We start from the raw sequence: 16,420 nt of genomic DNA on the forward strand, positions 1-16,420 counted from the left end.
GGATATCTGTGTCAGATGTGTTTTCTACTATGGCGCCCAGTTTGCAGTCATCTGCAAACTTTGTCAGCCATAACCCTCCTGTGTTTGCTTGTACTTGGAAAAGTAGATGCCAAACAAGAGTGGGCCCAGGACTGAGCCCTGTGGTACACCACTTGTGACAGGCTTTGAGTCTGACATGGCGCCAGCAACTCTGACCCTGTGGGTTCTGTCACTCAGCCAGTTTGCAACCCATCTTGTGATGTATGGGTTAACATTTAAGCTGATGAGTTTTTCAATGATACCCGAGTGGGGTATTGTATCAAAGGCCTTAGCCAGATCGAGGTAGGCTGTATGGACTGCCTTTCCTCATCAATGGCTTTGGTGACTGTTTCGAAAAAGTCAACCAAGTTTAGAAGGCATGATCTGCCTTTGACAAAGCCAAACTGGGATGGATCCAAAGTCTGCAAATTCCCTATGTCTTTATTTATGAGGTCCATTATGATCCTCTCCATGGCTTTGCAGATAAGGCTTGTCAAGCTAATGGGACGGTAATTTCCAGGGTCGGTGGAGGCACCGCCTTTGTGAAGTGGGACCACAGTTGCAGTGCGCCACTCCCTGGGTACGTATCCAGAGGTAAGACTATGATTAAACAGCTGTCCTAGCTGTGGGTTTAATTCCTCGTTGAGTCATCTAATTTGGCATCTCTGCCATCCAGTTTTTCCAATGTCAAACCAAAAGTGGCTTTATGTGAGAAGGTCATTCCTCCTTCAGGATTTCTCTTTTCACAGGTCCTGCTTTGTTCCTTCTCTGTGATTAATTCCTTTGCTAGTATAATGTCACTGGTATGGGCTGACTTTTTGTATTCCTTTGTGATTCTTTTACTTTTAGAACAATGTGCATTAGACAATCAGAAACTACATGTCATCTCTTGGATTTCTGAGGTAATCCCATTTCAATCTAATACTTTGTAGCTGGGATTTTATAAATGTTTATTTACTTCTGAGCATAGGCGCCAGAAGCTGTTGAAGACTGGGGGGGGGGGGGTGAGAGGGGCACTTAGTGATCTAAAAAGGGCAATTTTTTAAAAAACTATTTACTACCACAACATAGGTTCACTTAAGAGGACATTTTAAGCTTAGCCAATTTCCCTTTTGGTGCTTGAATTAACATTTCCTGATTGGTTTTACCTATCAAATGGCTGATAATTGTACATTAGCCCTAGTGAGAATAACTGTGATCATACCATAGATAATTTGAGGGGACCCATGTAAGGGATGCAGCATTTAGGAACTGCCTCTATCCATTATTGGTATGAGGAGCAATCCTGGAGTACATTTTGTATTACCCATCCTTAGATCCAAGTTGCATTTGAATATGGACATGGATAAGCTTTGTTGTACTGGAATGGATAGTCTGCAACTCCCTACCGCTCCAGCAGCAGCTCCCTCCCCAGCCACTCCAGGTTTCCATTACTTGGCTGTTTCTCCTCAGTTACTATAAACACTGTTCAAACCTGTCAGTGTGCACACTGTTTTCTTATTTACTACTCCAATGATTACAAAAATTGAAATAAAATAGCACAAATGATTTGCTAAACAATAGAGTCTCGCAATGAAAACAGACTTAGTATGAACAGTAAACTTCTCTGCCCTTAAAACTCACATTCATTGAAATGGCATGAAAACCCACATTCATTTTGTATCTTACCAGTGGAGGACAAAGCTTACCTCTGGGTTGTTTTCAAACCATAAGCTCCTTACAAGTTTTTAGGGCCATGCATACACATATGTGTTCCTTGCTTCACTTTTCTGATTGTGTATCTATTATATTCCTTGTATAATGCAGCACCACTTGTTAGAATGTGCTTTAAATTTGTAGTTTTGAACAGTCTTCTAGTAAGCAATGATACAAAATGTATGAACCAATAATGACAAAACTACCAATTTCGAAAATTTCAACCATAAAAGGCCACTCAAACTTCTGACATTACAATCCACATATATCAGTAAATATGCAAAATCTCTGCAGAAGCAAAGTCCTCTAAATAGTTCCACATTAAAGGGATCTGTAATTAATGAAGGTGTTGCCGCTACCAATCAACTTTATATTTCATTGTTTCATCTACAAAAAAGGGCTTGTTGCCCTTGAAGAATAAATTGCCTATGTTACATTAAAAAAAAGAAGTCTGATCAAATACACTAGAAAATTTACAAATGTGCATATTTATTAATTTTATTCTACATTTCTGAGCATCCTTGCTTGACTAGGAAATTGAAAGATGAAACATATGGGTAGAAAGAACTAGAATCGTTGGAGGAAAAATACAGTTGGAGGCAATTGAAAATTACTGCCTGGTAGGGTGCAGTGGCCTTTTTGGGAATAAACCAGTTTTGATAAGTACATCAAAACTCTTTTATGCTAAAATAAATAGACTGCTTTCAATTGAAGGGACTGAAGATGGGCCCGTGATTTATTTTGAATAATTTATGATTTAAAATAAAAGGTTATAATTAATTAACAAAGAAATGAGAACAAGTGAATCACAGACTTTCCTTTTGCACCATACATTGTAAAGCAGAAAATGTACAATTAGCCACAAAGAATTAAACAGGAATATCCCTGTCCCCAGAATTTAGACAATATAAAACAGCAATGACGTGAGGTCAGAAAATACTAGAATGAAAATGAATGAACTTAAAACACTTCTATTCATACCACTCAAATACTGCTGAGTCACAGAAATGTCCCTGATTACAGCCAGTATGTAGGTGGAAGAAAAGTAGTAACCCTATTCTCACTTATCTAGGATAGGAATCATAGGTCTCTGGTGCACAGCTTGTGATGATCACTAGTGCAGAACCCAATGAAGTCCATTAGCCGGCAGCCAGCACAATGACATGAGCAATGTGGACCTGACCACAAGGATGGTTAGCCCTTCTTGAGTATAGTAAGGTGGTAAATGGATGCTCAAAAGCCACATCTGATGATCATAAGGGACGTCAGGCATCTTGGGTGGATGGAGGGACCACGAGCGGTTGAACCAATGGAAAAATGATTACCCCTGGTAAAATGTTTAATTTTGTAGCAAACTAGTGAGAATTTCCATTTCAAAATTAAGGCAGACACTCCAGTTACTCTTTTTTATTCTTACTGATCAGAAAAAAATAAACATTAATATAAATTCTAACAACTTTTTAAATGAATAATACACATACTTTAAATGTGCCCCTGTTTAACAAGGTAGGAACCCCTTTCACCAGAGTACAAAGGGTTTTCTGGTAAACAAAAATGCTTTTGAAAATCTACTCTAATGATACTTCTACCACGGTGTGCTGATATGTATTAAAAAAAATGATCGTTTTCAAGAGTAATTATAGCAATAACAACAGGTTGCAAAAGGAAATCGGTAAGTCACTGTTTAGCTCTGCAATGCAGTAAGCTATTTTTAGGACTGCAAACACATTTTCAGGCTGGCTAACGTTATGCATGAACATAGCCAGCATAAGATTTATACTTAACTGCTTTTTTTTCTGAATAGCTCTCAGAAACATTGTAACTGAGGCCACAATATTTTTAAACTGTACAAAGTAAACAGTGCCATGCAGGTCTACATACCTTGCATAGAGCTACGAATACTTCTCTGAAAACAGCCTTTGTTATTGTTGTGGAGGACAATAGCTGAAAATATGCAGTTATGGGAGAAGTCAACACCTGCAGAAATGTGTACACTTTGAAATGCAAAGCAGGATAAGGGACAACAACATGAAGCTGTGAGTTCAAAATGACATGTCTTACTCCTGTGCATTTTCAAGACAGGATAACAGAATTCATGGGGCAGTATCCACACTATAACTCATTTCTCAAATCTCTTAGCACTTTGTCTTTGACAGCAATTTCAGGACTGCTTCCTCTAAGAAGACAGCCTGGAATGTGACCTTAGTGTTGCAGTAACTACAAATACATAGGGATTTATAATGTCAGACTCTCAAGACGGACTTTGAGTAGTGCGAAGGTTGTACTAAAACACACTGCAGTCTCTAAAGTAAATATTCAGCTTAATGCAAGAGCCATTTAATTGGGTTCACACAAAATTACAGTATATACACACAACTCACCCATTAACGTGCCAGAGATTCTTTTCCCACAGTGAGAATTGAGGTATACAGCTCCAAATAAACTTGACTGCACTTCCTAATCACTTCAAGCTCTTTAACAGTAACATCTTTAGCATCACCCAGACCCAACCCGATTAAATAAAGCATTCATCCGTTCTTAAATTTTATTTATATAGACAACCTTACTTGCATCTGAATTCCTTAAGAGCAAAAGCTGTACGGGCAACAGGTAGGCAGGCCGAAACACAATCTCCTTAACAGCAAGACCTGTACACACTTTCCGCAAGAGCAGGTAACAGAAATTTAAAATTTTGCACCTGCGTTTGGCGTAACGACGCATGCATGTGTTTGGCTTGGAAATGGGTCATCTGTTTCTGTTTCTTTTCCTTACTGCAACGAAGACAAGACAATATGGTCTTGTAAAAGTGGGGGAAAGCTCCCTCCCCCTCGCTCAATGGTTCTGGCACCCTTGCATGCAAACGCAAATCCTGCTGATCTAACAACTTTCTAAGTTTTTAAGAACAATATTTAAAATCTATACCTATTTAGGGTCATTTGCCCCGCCGCCGCCACTATTTTAGGCTTTATCCAGACTCCTTGCGATAAGAAATTAGCAGGTATGCCATTTGTTCTATGTGTAATCGGAATGCAGACTTTTTATAGTTATAGGTATAAAACTGGGTACAGATGACATAAGTTGTGATACTTCTTTAAACTTCAACCGAATCTTGTGTCTCTGCAAATAAACCGCCTATTATACATACACGGGAGACTCAGAAATATGGGCTGGCTGCGTGCGTGTTCAAGGGTTAAATTATAAATATTTACCAGCAGAAATGCGTGGTCATTAACTGTGCAGGGCACTAAACATTATTATTAAGAGGTAGAATCAGTGTACACTATTCAAGACAAACAATAATGTTGTTAAAGGAGTGAACTATTTAGTCACTCGATTAAGCAGACACAAGTCCCTGTTACCTCACACCAAGCGTCATCTCTTGCTGTGGTGTGGTCTCCTTTCCTTTTCATGGTACAAGACCTAAACACAAGATTAAAGACGCACACCAGAAATATTAAAATTAATACTTTAGACGCCTTTAATCGGTCAGTTAGTAATATAACAGTCATATACCACTGTGGATGCAGGTGTTTTCTTTGCTGGCTCAGTTTTACCTTTTTAATTTCGTCTGTTTGTTTGAAAATGCTGATGGTGTTCTTGTGCAAAGTGCTATGGGTGTGGGACTTCGGGTCCTCCTCCTCTTTACATGTAAGTTGAAAAGACAAGTTGCTGGATCTACTGCGGGGTGCCCCTCCCCACTCACACTATGGTTCCGGTGCCCCTCCCCACTCACACTATGGTTCCGGCGCCCATTCTTCTGAGGACCAGCACCCACAGAATTCATCAAATTTAAAGTATATTTACATCTACCACAACTGAAAGTCCCTATTTCTTCCCTTTTATATAATTTTGCACCAACCATATCACCCTTTTTCAGATATTCCAAAAGCAATCATGGTTACCATAAGTATTATTTCTTTTTCTGTGGGACAGGAAGTAGGCACACATGGTCATACATACAGGTTTCTATGGTTGTGGAAGACTGATGGTAAGTTATGTTATTTGCTGTCAGACAGCATCCCTCTAGTACATGGCATGTAGTGACATTGTGGAAGTACAGGGCATGCAGTGACATTGTGGAAGTCCATGGCATGTAGTGGCATCGTGGAAGTACATGGTATGCAGTGACATTGTGGAAGTACATGGTATGCAGTGACATTGTGGAAGTATGTGGCTTGCAGTGACATTGTGGAAGTACATGGCATGCAGTGACATGACATTGTGGAAGTCCATGGCATGCAGTGACATGATGGAAGGCTACTGCAAATTTTTTTCCCCAGGAATGACCTGCTGCACTCATCTGTCACCATCTCTATGTGTCTTTACCAATACCCCTTGCCTTTACCCCAATACATCTAATTAAGCACAAAGTCTTGCAATCCCCCCCTCAAAAATATGTTGCTCATTACTAAGTTTTCACTGGTAGTGAGATTTCTAGCACATTGCTAGTTGTAAAATGTAAGCCTCAGATATTCAGATGAATGATAATTTCTTAAGTAAGATTTTTTTAAATACTTCGTATAACACTACATGGTATATTGTTTAGTAAAATTAATTGTTTAATAAAATAGGTAAAATCTGGAACAATCTTCCTAGTACACTCATATCTCTCTCATCCACACCACTCTTCAAGAAACATCTCAAAGAACATCTGAAAATTCATTGGCTTTGTCCCTGTTCTAAACCTGACTAAATCCTACTTTCTCCCCCTTAATGCTCTTCTTTCTATACCCCTTCCTTCTGGCCTCTGTCCCCTCTACAGCTTTAATCAATAGAATCTAACTTTATTCTAGTCCTTCTTTTTTTTTCTTTCTTCTACTTTTCTCTCTTTCTCTTTCTCTTACCTACAAATCATTACTTTAGAATTCTGAGTGTTCTTGTACTCGATTGTATTTCTAACCTTTGCATAGACTGTGAGATATTATTCATAGACACAATTTTTACTTTTATATTGTATTTTAAACCTTGCACAGACAGTGAGCCATTATTCATAGAAACAATTTTGATTCTCTCAAAACATTTTAATCTCTTTATATATGAATTTAGTCATTTTTAATTATTGTAATCTTTTTTGTAATTTACTAATGCTTGAAGCTTATCTCCCTGGGCCTCTACTGAAAATGGACATGTATCCAGCTAGACTAGCCCAGCCAACAAATGTAAAATAAAATAAAAAATAAATAAATAAAAACTGCATTGTGTGGCAATATTCTGAACTCCTCCATATTGTTGCAACTGCCTTTAGCTCTGCCTCTTGCCTGAAAAGGGTCCAAGAACCAGACCATCTACCTAATTAACAAACAAGTAAATAAAAATTATTAGATCCTTTTAGCTGTGCTGCATTGCTAGCTGTTGGAAGTTTCCTCTGGTTTTTGCATGCTTCTGTCTATAATTAAATGTACACCATGAAAATCAGACTATGCAGAAATCATTAATTTATAATCACTGCTGTAACAGATTTTGTTTCAAACTTGTCAGTTATTCACAATGGATCACACTGCCTGTCACACTGATATATTGTTTGTGTACGTGTGTGTATTGCTTGTGTATGTGTAGTAAAATACTCCAAAAATAATTATTAATGCAGTTTTTTTTTTCCCAAGGTACCTTTTATACCTGGCTTGCAAATGGCCCAAACAACTGTGCAGGTGATGTGTTCATAAATTCTTACACTATCTATGGATACATGTCAGCAACAGAATGGGATATCAATGATGCTAATGTTGTATGCAGACAGGCTGGATGTGGATTTGCATTAAGTACTGCTTCCAGTTCTCAGCCTGCTGGCTTCTACAATGTCAGATTGGAAAATGCAGGATGTTCTGGGACAGAAGATAATTTGCAGTCATGTCCGGGCCTCACACTGACCACGAATCTCAGCTCTAATTCAAGTATTGCTCGTGTGATCTGTTCAAAAAGTAAGATGTGATTTTCAGCAGCTTTTTTATAATTTTTCCAGTGATAATGCAATATGCCTGCCCTTCTTTTTGTTCTGCAGTGTAAGAATCCCAGGGTAGCAATGCTCAGTCTTGGTAAGTGCCAACTTTGGAAGTGTCAGCAGTTAAGATGGTAGTAGTCTTTTCTTTAATGCTGATGCTTGAAAGATCAGAAGGCTGTGGGTTCCATTCCCACATCTGGTGCTTTGATTAATCTTCCACTGCTGATATTGCAGTGCAGCTTAAGGAGGGGGCTGATCTTCAGCTGAGATGTTGATCTCAGGTTCAAATGCTTGCAGTGGAAGTAATCCAGGTCAATATAAGATATCCCAAGGCATTTTTAGAAAAAGTAGGTGTAATTTTGTTAAAAAGGAAAGGACAGATCAAACTTTTATGAGGAAAACCAAGCTCAGTTTGTGTAAAAAGATAATATTGTGACTATAACCCAGATGACCTGAGTTTCACTAGTAACTTGGGCATCTATTAAAGCTCTCATGGGGAAAGAAGTTGACTTGGTAATGATTTGCCACCATGTCCCTCAGATGACATAGAGTGTAAGCATAAAGAGGAGCCTATGGCAAAGTTTGTATCTCAACAAACCACTTCACTGTAGCCTTTCTTAGGGATAGGCATAAGCATGTATTCACATGAAACCATCATGGTGGCATCTGCGGTAATGCTGACCACATCCCCCGCCCCCACCCCACTCACACAAATGGCTGTTCTTAACTGCCTGTATGATATGTTCAGTGCCATGGCTCTTGTGCAAGAGAGGCAAATGAGCTGGCCAGGAAAAGGGGTAACGTGATGGCTGGAGTCAAGGAATACTAAAAGCACAAAGAAATAATAAATATAAATTTTTCAGGCAAGTAAAACAAACATTATACTTGAACATAAAAAGAAGATAAAAAGTCTACAATCTTGATTTCTGTTTATATGTTACAGTTTGGGAGTTTGGGTTTTTACCGCAATGCTGCTGTATGAACTATGTTGGACGTAGTTACAGTGTTTCATCCATAGTTTCTATAAGCTTCACCCATTAAACCTAGATGTTTAACTTGCTGGGGAAACAACTCACCAAGATAAACTGCTTAGAACCCAATCAAGTGAAGAAACTGAAATATAAGCATTTTTGCATGGGGGGGGGCAAGCTATGTTGGGGTCAAGTTGCTGTGTATGATAAATGCAGGGTTACACAAACATAAGGAAAGGAGAAAGCTCACAAAATAAAGCAATCAGTGCTGGTACACACATTGAAACCACAGTGGCAGTGATTTTCTACAGAAAACAGAAATCAGTGACATCAAAATTGTGGAGTTGATGCTCAGGGAATGGATATTTTCAGAAGTTTTGGGTCATGGAATGGATTTTCACAAAGCTGTCTTTCCCATAAAGTAAAAGTTAAAGTCAAATATTACCACTTGCATTGAGCCATTTCAGTTCCGTAAAGCAGTAGCATAGCTAGAGTGGGGTGAAAGGGGCAACTGTACTGGGCACAGAGTGCTGGGAAGCATAACCACCCAATCTCAATCTTTCTTTAATGCAATTCCAGCTTTTAAAAGCTGATTAAACGTTTTCTTATTTAAAACCTGAGAGTTGTAGTGCTCCATGCAAGCAGGGTGTAAACTGTAGCAACTGTTTACTACATTTGTAACAAGCAGTTTGCTATGATTTAAAAAGAAGATTTTTTTTTTTAACTAAAACATGAGCACCATAGTGTTCCATGTGGACAGGGTGTAAACTGTAGCAAGTGTCTGCTAAAGTTTGCAAAGAAAAAGATTTTCTTAACCGAAGCATAAGCACTGTAGCACTCTGTGTCAGTCTGAACATTGGCAATAGATTATTGCTACTGTTGAAGTTACACCCCAACCTCTTCTGAAAAAACAGGAAGATGTGGTTGTGGATCGATGGGTGATATGAAGAGACTAAATCCAGCTATGTAGATGTACTTCAATTCTCTTTTTGAGTTTTTTGGAAAGCAGTACTTTGGAGTGAAAGGTACATTTTAAAAAGGCACCAATTACAACCTACTTTACTACAAAAAAGAATTTAAGAAAGAGATCACTTCAGTAAATCACATATAAGGTCAGTGAAAATGCTAATAGAAAGATGACAGCAACAAAACAGGTTGGGGAAGAGAATGCCCAGCACATAACTGCAAGCATTTGTCCTGTGGAAAACAACTGAATACTAGAATGCAGCTATAACATGGCCCAGTGTTTTGCAGGGCTTTTATTTACACAGCAGGAACATATTTAGAAATGCGGGCTTGGAGATCTGACTCCATGTGCACCTGTGTTAATCCAGCCCTGAGTGTATATGCTGTTACATGGTTCAAAACAGTACCAATAGTAAATGAGTGGTCAACATTTCTTTAAGGTAGATAATAATAATTGCATACATCTAATTAGAAATTTGTTCAAAGTTTGCTTTTGCACTTGGTTAAGAAAAAGAAGGAAGTGAGACAGTAGTAGACAGTTCAGTAATTTACTTAAGCAATATCTGAAAAGAGTTACATAGATCAACAAATACTAATGACCTACATGTAGTTAAGAAGTCAGAATAACAACAATCCTGTACTTGTAGTTATTAATTTCTAGAAGATGTGATCAGCTAATGAAGTCTGTACCACCAGATATGTTCACTGATTGCCAATAGGGATTTGATGCACCAATGGATGTTAAAGTCATGCAAAAGGATGGTGCTGTTCCTCTTCATACAGGCAAAGATGAAATATATGGTGTCGTAAATAATTTATTAGAAAGTGGTACTGAGTTTTAGTTGATTCTCAGTTCTGTGATCACTCAAACTTTTGTTAGGTCCATTATAAGTTTTTAAGAGCTTTCAATGCCTTCAGTGTAAGTTTTTTTACAAGAATACTGTGTCTCTTTCCTTCCGTACCTGTGAGTACTAAAAATATTCATATAATCTGCCAACCTTTCCTTTTTGCTTTCTTTACACTACTGGTGTGAAGTTAGACAAGCAAGGAGAGGAGACATTTTTTGTAGGTTCTCAGTAATCCCATAATATTCCACTTTCTGTGTTAAACATTTGAGATGGAATTTTTTCTGTTTTATAGGAGATTATTTTTATTAAACTGATGCATTATGCAACTAATTAACTCATTAACACCTAAGTGGTGTGGAATATCACACATCTAGCAGCTTGCACACATAGGTTCATAGTAGGTTAATAAGCTATCGGCCCTAGAGCCCTTACAAGCCTAGCCATGTTAATCCCAAATTGCCCTAGTTGTCCTTCATTAGATGGGTGTAATTCATAGGGTGAGTCTATGATCAACACCAACTACCCCTGTCCATATGGGACATGTGTGCCACCCTGGGGAAAATTTGTGGTCTCTCATCCTTTTGTCTAGGTTGTACTTGAATAGGGTCAGAGAGGAGCTCTGTTTTGTGTGAACTGGAAGTTTGTTCCAGAGGAACGGCAATCTCTGGGAGATATATCTATCTCTCCAACATGTTCTGTTAATGTCACAGGCTAGATTAAGATCCCTAGAGTGAGTGACTCTTGTGCCATTTGACTTGTTGATGTGCAGCATTTCCATCAGTGCAGGGTATGAGACTGCCCTGAAGGCCAGACACAAGTCACCTCTCAGCAGCTTATATAATACAGAGTACAGTGACAGAGCTTTCAGTCTATCAATGTAAGTCATGGTTTGGAGATCTTATATTTTCATGGTGAGAAACTTCTGTGGTCTTTCTAGCTACTGCAGGTGTCTGGTGAGGTACATGCAAAAGGAAGCATTGCACTCTAGTAATGGTCTGCTGATGGTCAAGTACAGTGGAATTATAACATACTTAGACCTGGATGTAATACCCTTACTTATGAGATGAGAAACCTAGAAGGCTTTCCTTACCACTGTGAAAATTTGGTGGTCAAAGTTCAGATGGCTATCTACCTGTGTTCTCAGATATCACACCACTGAGTTTAACATTAAGGGGGTACTATCAATACTGCAATTAGCAGGGAATTCTGTTTTGTCAAATGGGATAATAATGCACATCTTTGCATTTAGTTTTAGACTGTGGTCATTTGTCTGTGTTAGCCCTTGTTGTAATATGTTAACATCATTAGGGAACTCAGTGATTGCACCCAGTTTGTAATCATTAGTGAACTTGGTAAGCCAAAGGCTGTCAACTTTAGCCTGGACTTCTGAGAAATAGATTCCAAATAGTAAAGTGCCCAGCACAGATCCTTATGGTACGACACTGGTGACGAGTCTACTAGTAGAGGTGGAATCTCCAACTTTTGACAGTATGTGTTCTATTGGTGAGGCAATTTGCTACCCATCTAGTGACATAAGGGTTAATCCCTAGCTGGGAGAGTTTTTCAATAGTGGGGAATTGTGTCTAAAGCCTTGGCTAGATCAAGATAGGCAGTATGCATGGTCTTACCTTCATCCAGGGCTTTGGTGATCTTAATGAAAAAGTCTAATAGGCTTAATAAACATGATCTACCCTTAACAAAGCCAAATTGGGTTTGGTCTAGAGTTTGAAGATCACCTAAGCCCTTGTTAATAAAGTCCATGATGATTCTTTCCATGGCCTTGCAAATGAGGCTGGCTAGACTTATGGGTCTATAGTTCCAAGGGTCGGTTGATGGGACCCCTTTGTGCAAGTGGATCACTGTTGGAACAAAGCTATTTCTCAGTCTATTTTTAAAGAGAATGCCAAGTGGTTCTGCTAAATCCTGCTTTAGGTTACTTAGTAAGCAACCTGGAATGTTTTCTGATCCCATTGAGGCCATATTTTTGGCATTGAAGAGTGCAGATATGACTTGATCTGTAGAGATTCTAGGTAGTGAACTGATGTTAGGCATGCTTTGAGGTATGGTTAGTGGGGATAGGTGGTGAAGTTTGAGGCAAACCTGTTAGCTAGCAGGTTGACAATTCCCTCTGGTGTTTTTAATTTCTCCAAGTCTTTTGGGTTTCTAATAGCATGACGGGAATGGACCCCATTCCCAAGTCAAAGCACGATTAAAGTTCATGAAATTAGTATTGTTTCACTCTTTGATGTTAGCCAAAAGTGCTCTTCACAGCACCTGCAATGTGCCCAGTAATGACGCCTTCTGCAATTCTTATGGTGTTACATGAATTGGTAACATATCTAAATACAATTGCAAATTCTTTTTTATAAGACCAGTTGCTCCTACCACTGTTGGAAGTGTCTGGGTATCTTTCTTCCACATGGCTCTCATTTCTGCCTGCAGATTGAGGTATTTTATGACTTTGTGTCTCTCTGTATGCAAGACACTGTAGTCACTAGGTATGGTGATTTCAATGATCAATGCTACTTTTGTCTTCTTTTCTTGGACCACTATATCCGGTTTTCTAGCATCTGTCTTTTGGACTGTTGGTATTGGGTGATCCCACGTGATGTAACCTTCATCATTTTCTATGATTCTTTATGGCTCATGTTTCCAGTGTTTTTCAGCCACTTCAATACCATAATGTTTGGACAATCTCAAGTGTAACAATCTCCCACATTATTATGCCTTTCAGTATACAGTCCCTCTGCCATTAGAGAGTCGCAACCAGCAATAAGGTGTGTGACTGTTTCCAATTCGGTTCCACAAAACCTCTCTGTTTCTCCCACATGTTCAATGAACTTAGTAAACCAGCGTGTACGCAGCCCACTATCTTGAGCTGCCAATATTAACCTTTCATTTCTTGATGTAAATTCACCTCTCCTTAACCATTGCTGCATTCGTTCTTGATCAACATGAGGCTCTTCCAGAAGTTTTCTATACTTGCAACTATATTTATGTTTTTTTCCACATTTCTTGCCTTCTCATCTGGTCCTTCACCTTATACTCTTTCTTTTGTTTTTTAGCACATTCAGTTGCTGCCTGGTTTTTATCTACTTCTGGTTTGATTTCCATTCCTGCTTGACGTTGATATGCTTCTGCTAAATTAAGCAGAGATGTCATCTTAGATTTATTCTCCTGATGTTTCAAAACTTTCACCACATTTGGATCTTGTGTGGTCAGTAGATATGTGTGGAGTCCCACAATTGCAGATCTATACATTAAATCAATTTCAAGGAGGCCCATCCCTCCTTCAGAGCAGGGAATATATAATCTTGGTATACACTGATTTTTATAAATCATTTGGTGAGCATGAAGCATCCTTCTTGTTTTAATATCCAATCTATCCAACACTTTTTGGGGCCAGTCAATCACTCCAAAACTGTACGTTAGGACAGGAAGAGCAAACTGATTTATAGCTTGAATCTTGTTCCTAGATGTCAATGCTGTTGTCAGGATTAATTTAAGTATTCTAAAGTACTCCTTACTAAGCTTTATTCGCCTTTGTTCATGTTTTATTACTGATCCTTCATCATTTCCCAAGTATTTATACACCCCCTCTTGCTCAAGTTTTTTTATATCACGTTCTTGTCCCAAACTGATGTTTTCCTGGTGCTGCAATTTTCCTTTTTTAAGGGTTGCTTTTGCACATTTGTCAAGACAAAATGACATTCCAATATCATCTGAAAAAGTTTTGACAACCTGCAGCTGTACTTTCAGTTCCTCATCTGATGAGCTATACAATTTTAAATCAGCGACAAAGAGAAGATGAGAAGTCATTAAACTTTGTTGTTTTCTAGGAGCCAAATTATAGCCATGGCATAAGCTGTTAAGTAAACAGATTAGTGGGTTAACGGCAAGGCAGAATAGCAAGGGTGACAGAGAGTCACCTTGGAATATCCCCCTTTGAATTTTTATCCATGGGATAATAATCTGTCCTTTATCATGACTTAATTGCAAAGTGGTCTGCCACTGTTTCATTGTTACTGTAATGTAGTCAATCAGTGTAGGATGTATCTTATACATTTTTAAGCACTCTTTTATCCATGAATGTGGGATACTATCAAATGCTTTTTTGTAGTCAATCCATGTCATACTTAGGTTCTTCCCCTTTTTACAATTCTCCACTATAACTTTATTTAACAGCAAATGGTCCTTTGTTCCATATGACTTTCTTTTATTGCCCTTTTGTTCTACTGCCATAATAGAGTTTTCTTCTAAATGACTATAAACTCTGTTGGCATCAATTCCCACGTATATTTTGTACGTCGATGGAAGACAAGTTATTGGTCTATAATTTTTAGGGTAGCTTGCAGGTTCACTCTTAAGAGCATAGTTTTTCCTGTTGTTAGCCAGTGTGGTGTATGCTCGGGGTGCACATATAAATAGTTCTTACTCCTGGCTAAATCCTCATGCAAAGAAGTTAATACTTTAAGCCAAAAGTTAGGTACTGCATCTGGGCCTGGTGTTTCCAGTTAGAGGTTTTTCTCAACTTTGTTTCAATCTCTCTGGCTGTTATTTCATCCCATTTCATATCCTGTACCTTTAAACTTCTTATTTTTTCTTTTACTTCTTCTATCTATTTAGCATCTTTGTTATGTTCCACAGGATCTTCATAGATACTTCTCCAAAATGTATCTACTTCCTCTTTTTTTGCAGTCTATCAATTCCTTTTACCTTATTTTCCAATTCTCTATAAAACTTTTTTGGGTCATCAGTAAGTTGTGTATTTTGCACTTTTCCCTTATATTTATCTTCGTATCTTCTAAGTCTTTCTACCTGTTTTGACATTTTTAGTTTATTATCTCCAATAGTGCATAATAGATCCTGGTCTGTTCTAATGATGTGCATTGCTTTTATCCCATCTATCTTTCTTAATATTTTTGTTGATCTGTTCCCTCTTCTGTAATCGTCTAACAATGATACTTCTTGTCTTAACTGCTTTATAGTTTTCTCTATTCGATATTTCCATGATGGTATTCGCTTTCGTCCCCTCTTTTCCCTCTCTGCCGTATGTTCCTGTGGTAGAACTTTATCAGTTATTAACTTAGCAGCACAGTAATATATTCTGTTTACTTCTGTTATATCGCATGGATCTCTATGGATAGTCCTAATTACTGTGTTCATTTGTTTTATCAAGCTTCTGACTTTTGGGGTTTTATTAACCTTCTGCAGTCTATTTCTCTCATTGATCTTGATATATCTATTTTGTCTATTAGATCAAGCAACTCTTCTCTTAACTCCCTTTCTTCCATAGTGAGGGCACATCCCTTGTTTTCCGTTTCCTGCAGGCATTCTATAGAAAGTTCTATAGCATCTTCCAGTGGCACATTCTCTTCAATTTAATCCTGTGTCATCTGTTGTTCTGTCATATAGGAACTCACTGGCCTATCACTCCTCAACATTGACTGCATCAGAGTTTCCACAGTTTCCTGTTCCTTCCCTTGTTGTCTAGCTTCAAGTGAATGTTTATACTGGTTTCCTGTAGAAGGCTCCAAAATATCTTGATAGGGCACCTGACCCATTGCTTCCTGTTCCACTGGTTTCCCCTTAATTTGGATATCCATTGCTCTATCCTGTTGTGGTGCTTTCTGCATTTAATTTTCTACACTGAATCCTTCTCTTTACAGTTGTTCCATAACCTCAATTAGGTTCATAGGTTCATACTAGGCTATCTGCCCTGGGGCAATTATAAGCCTAGCCCGATTCAGTATGGCTTACGCCACCCCTTGATTTGAGTATACTGTGCCCTTTAAGGTTTAGTTTACTGTGCCTCTGTCTAATAGTGACACAGGAGTAATCCCTGGGACAAACCTACGATCCCCCATCCACTTATCGAGATTCTTCTTGAAGAGATTCAGTGAGGTGCTCTGCCTCACATGAACTGGAATTCTATTCCAGAGCGAAGGGAGCCTCTGGGTTATGAACCTGTCCCTCCAGCAAGT

The 16,420-nt window shown here is 38.5% G+C and overlaps 1 protein-coding gene across 1 annotated transcript in view; it reads left to right on the plus strand.

The window, feature by feature from the left end:
* LOC122809101 (deleted in malignant brain tumors 1 protein-like) overlaps positions 1 to 16,420 on the plus strand; it is a gene marked incomplete at its 3' end in the record, with an annotated part of 811,935 nt that overhangs the window by 338,233 nt on the left and 457,282 nt on the right. Inside the window, 1 exon segment of the mRNA XM_044080344.1 lies at positions 7,317 to 7,631. Within this exon segment, the coding sequence (XP_043936279.1) occupies positions 7,317 to 7,631 (315 nt within the window).

Source organism: Protopterus annectens, chromosome 1.part1 (genome assembly GCF_019279795.1).
Source record: "Protopterus annectens isolate FY-2018-M chromosome 1.part1, PAN1.0, whole genome shotgun sequence".
Lineage (NCBI taxonomy): Eukaryota > Metazoa > Chordata > Ceratodontiformes > Protopteridae > Protopterus > Protopterus annectens.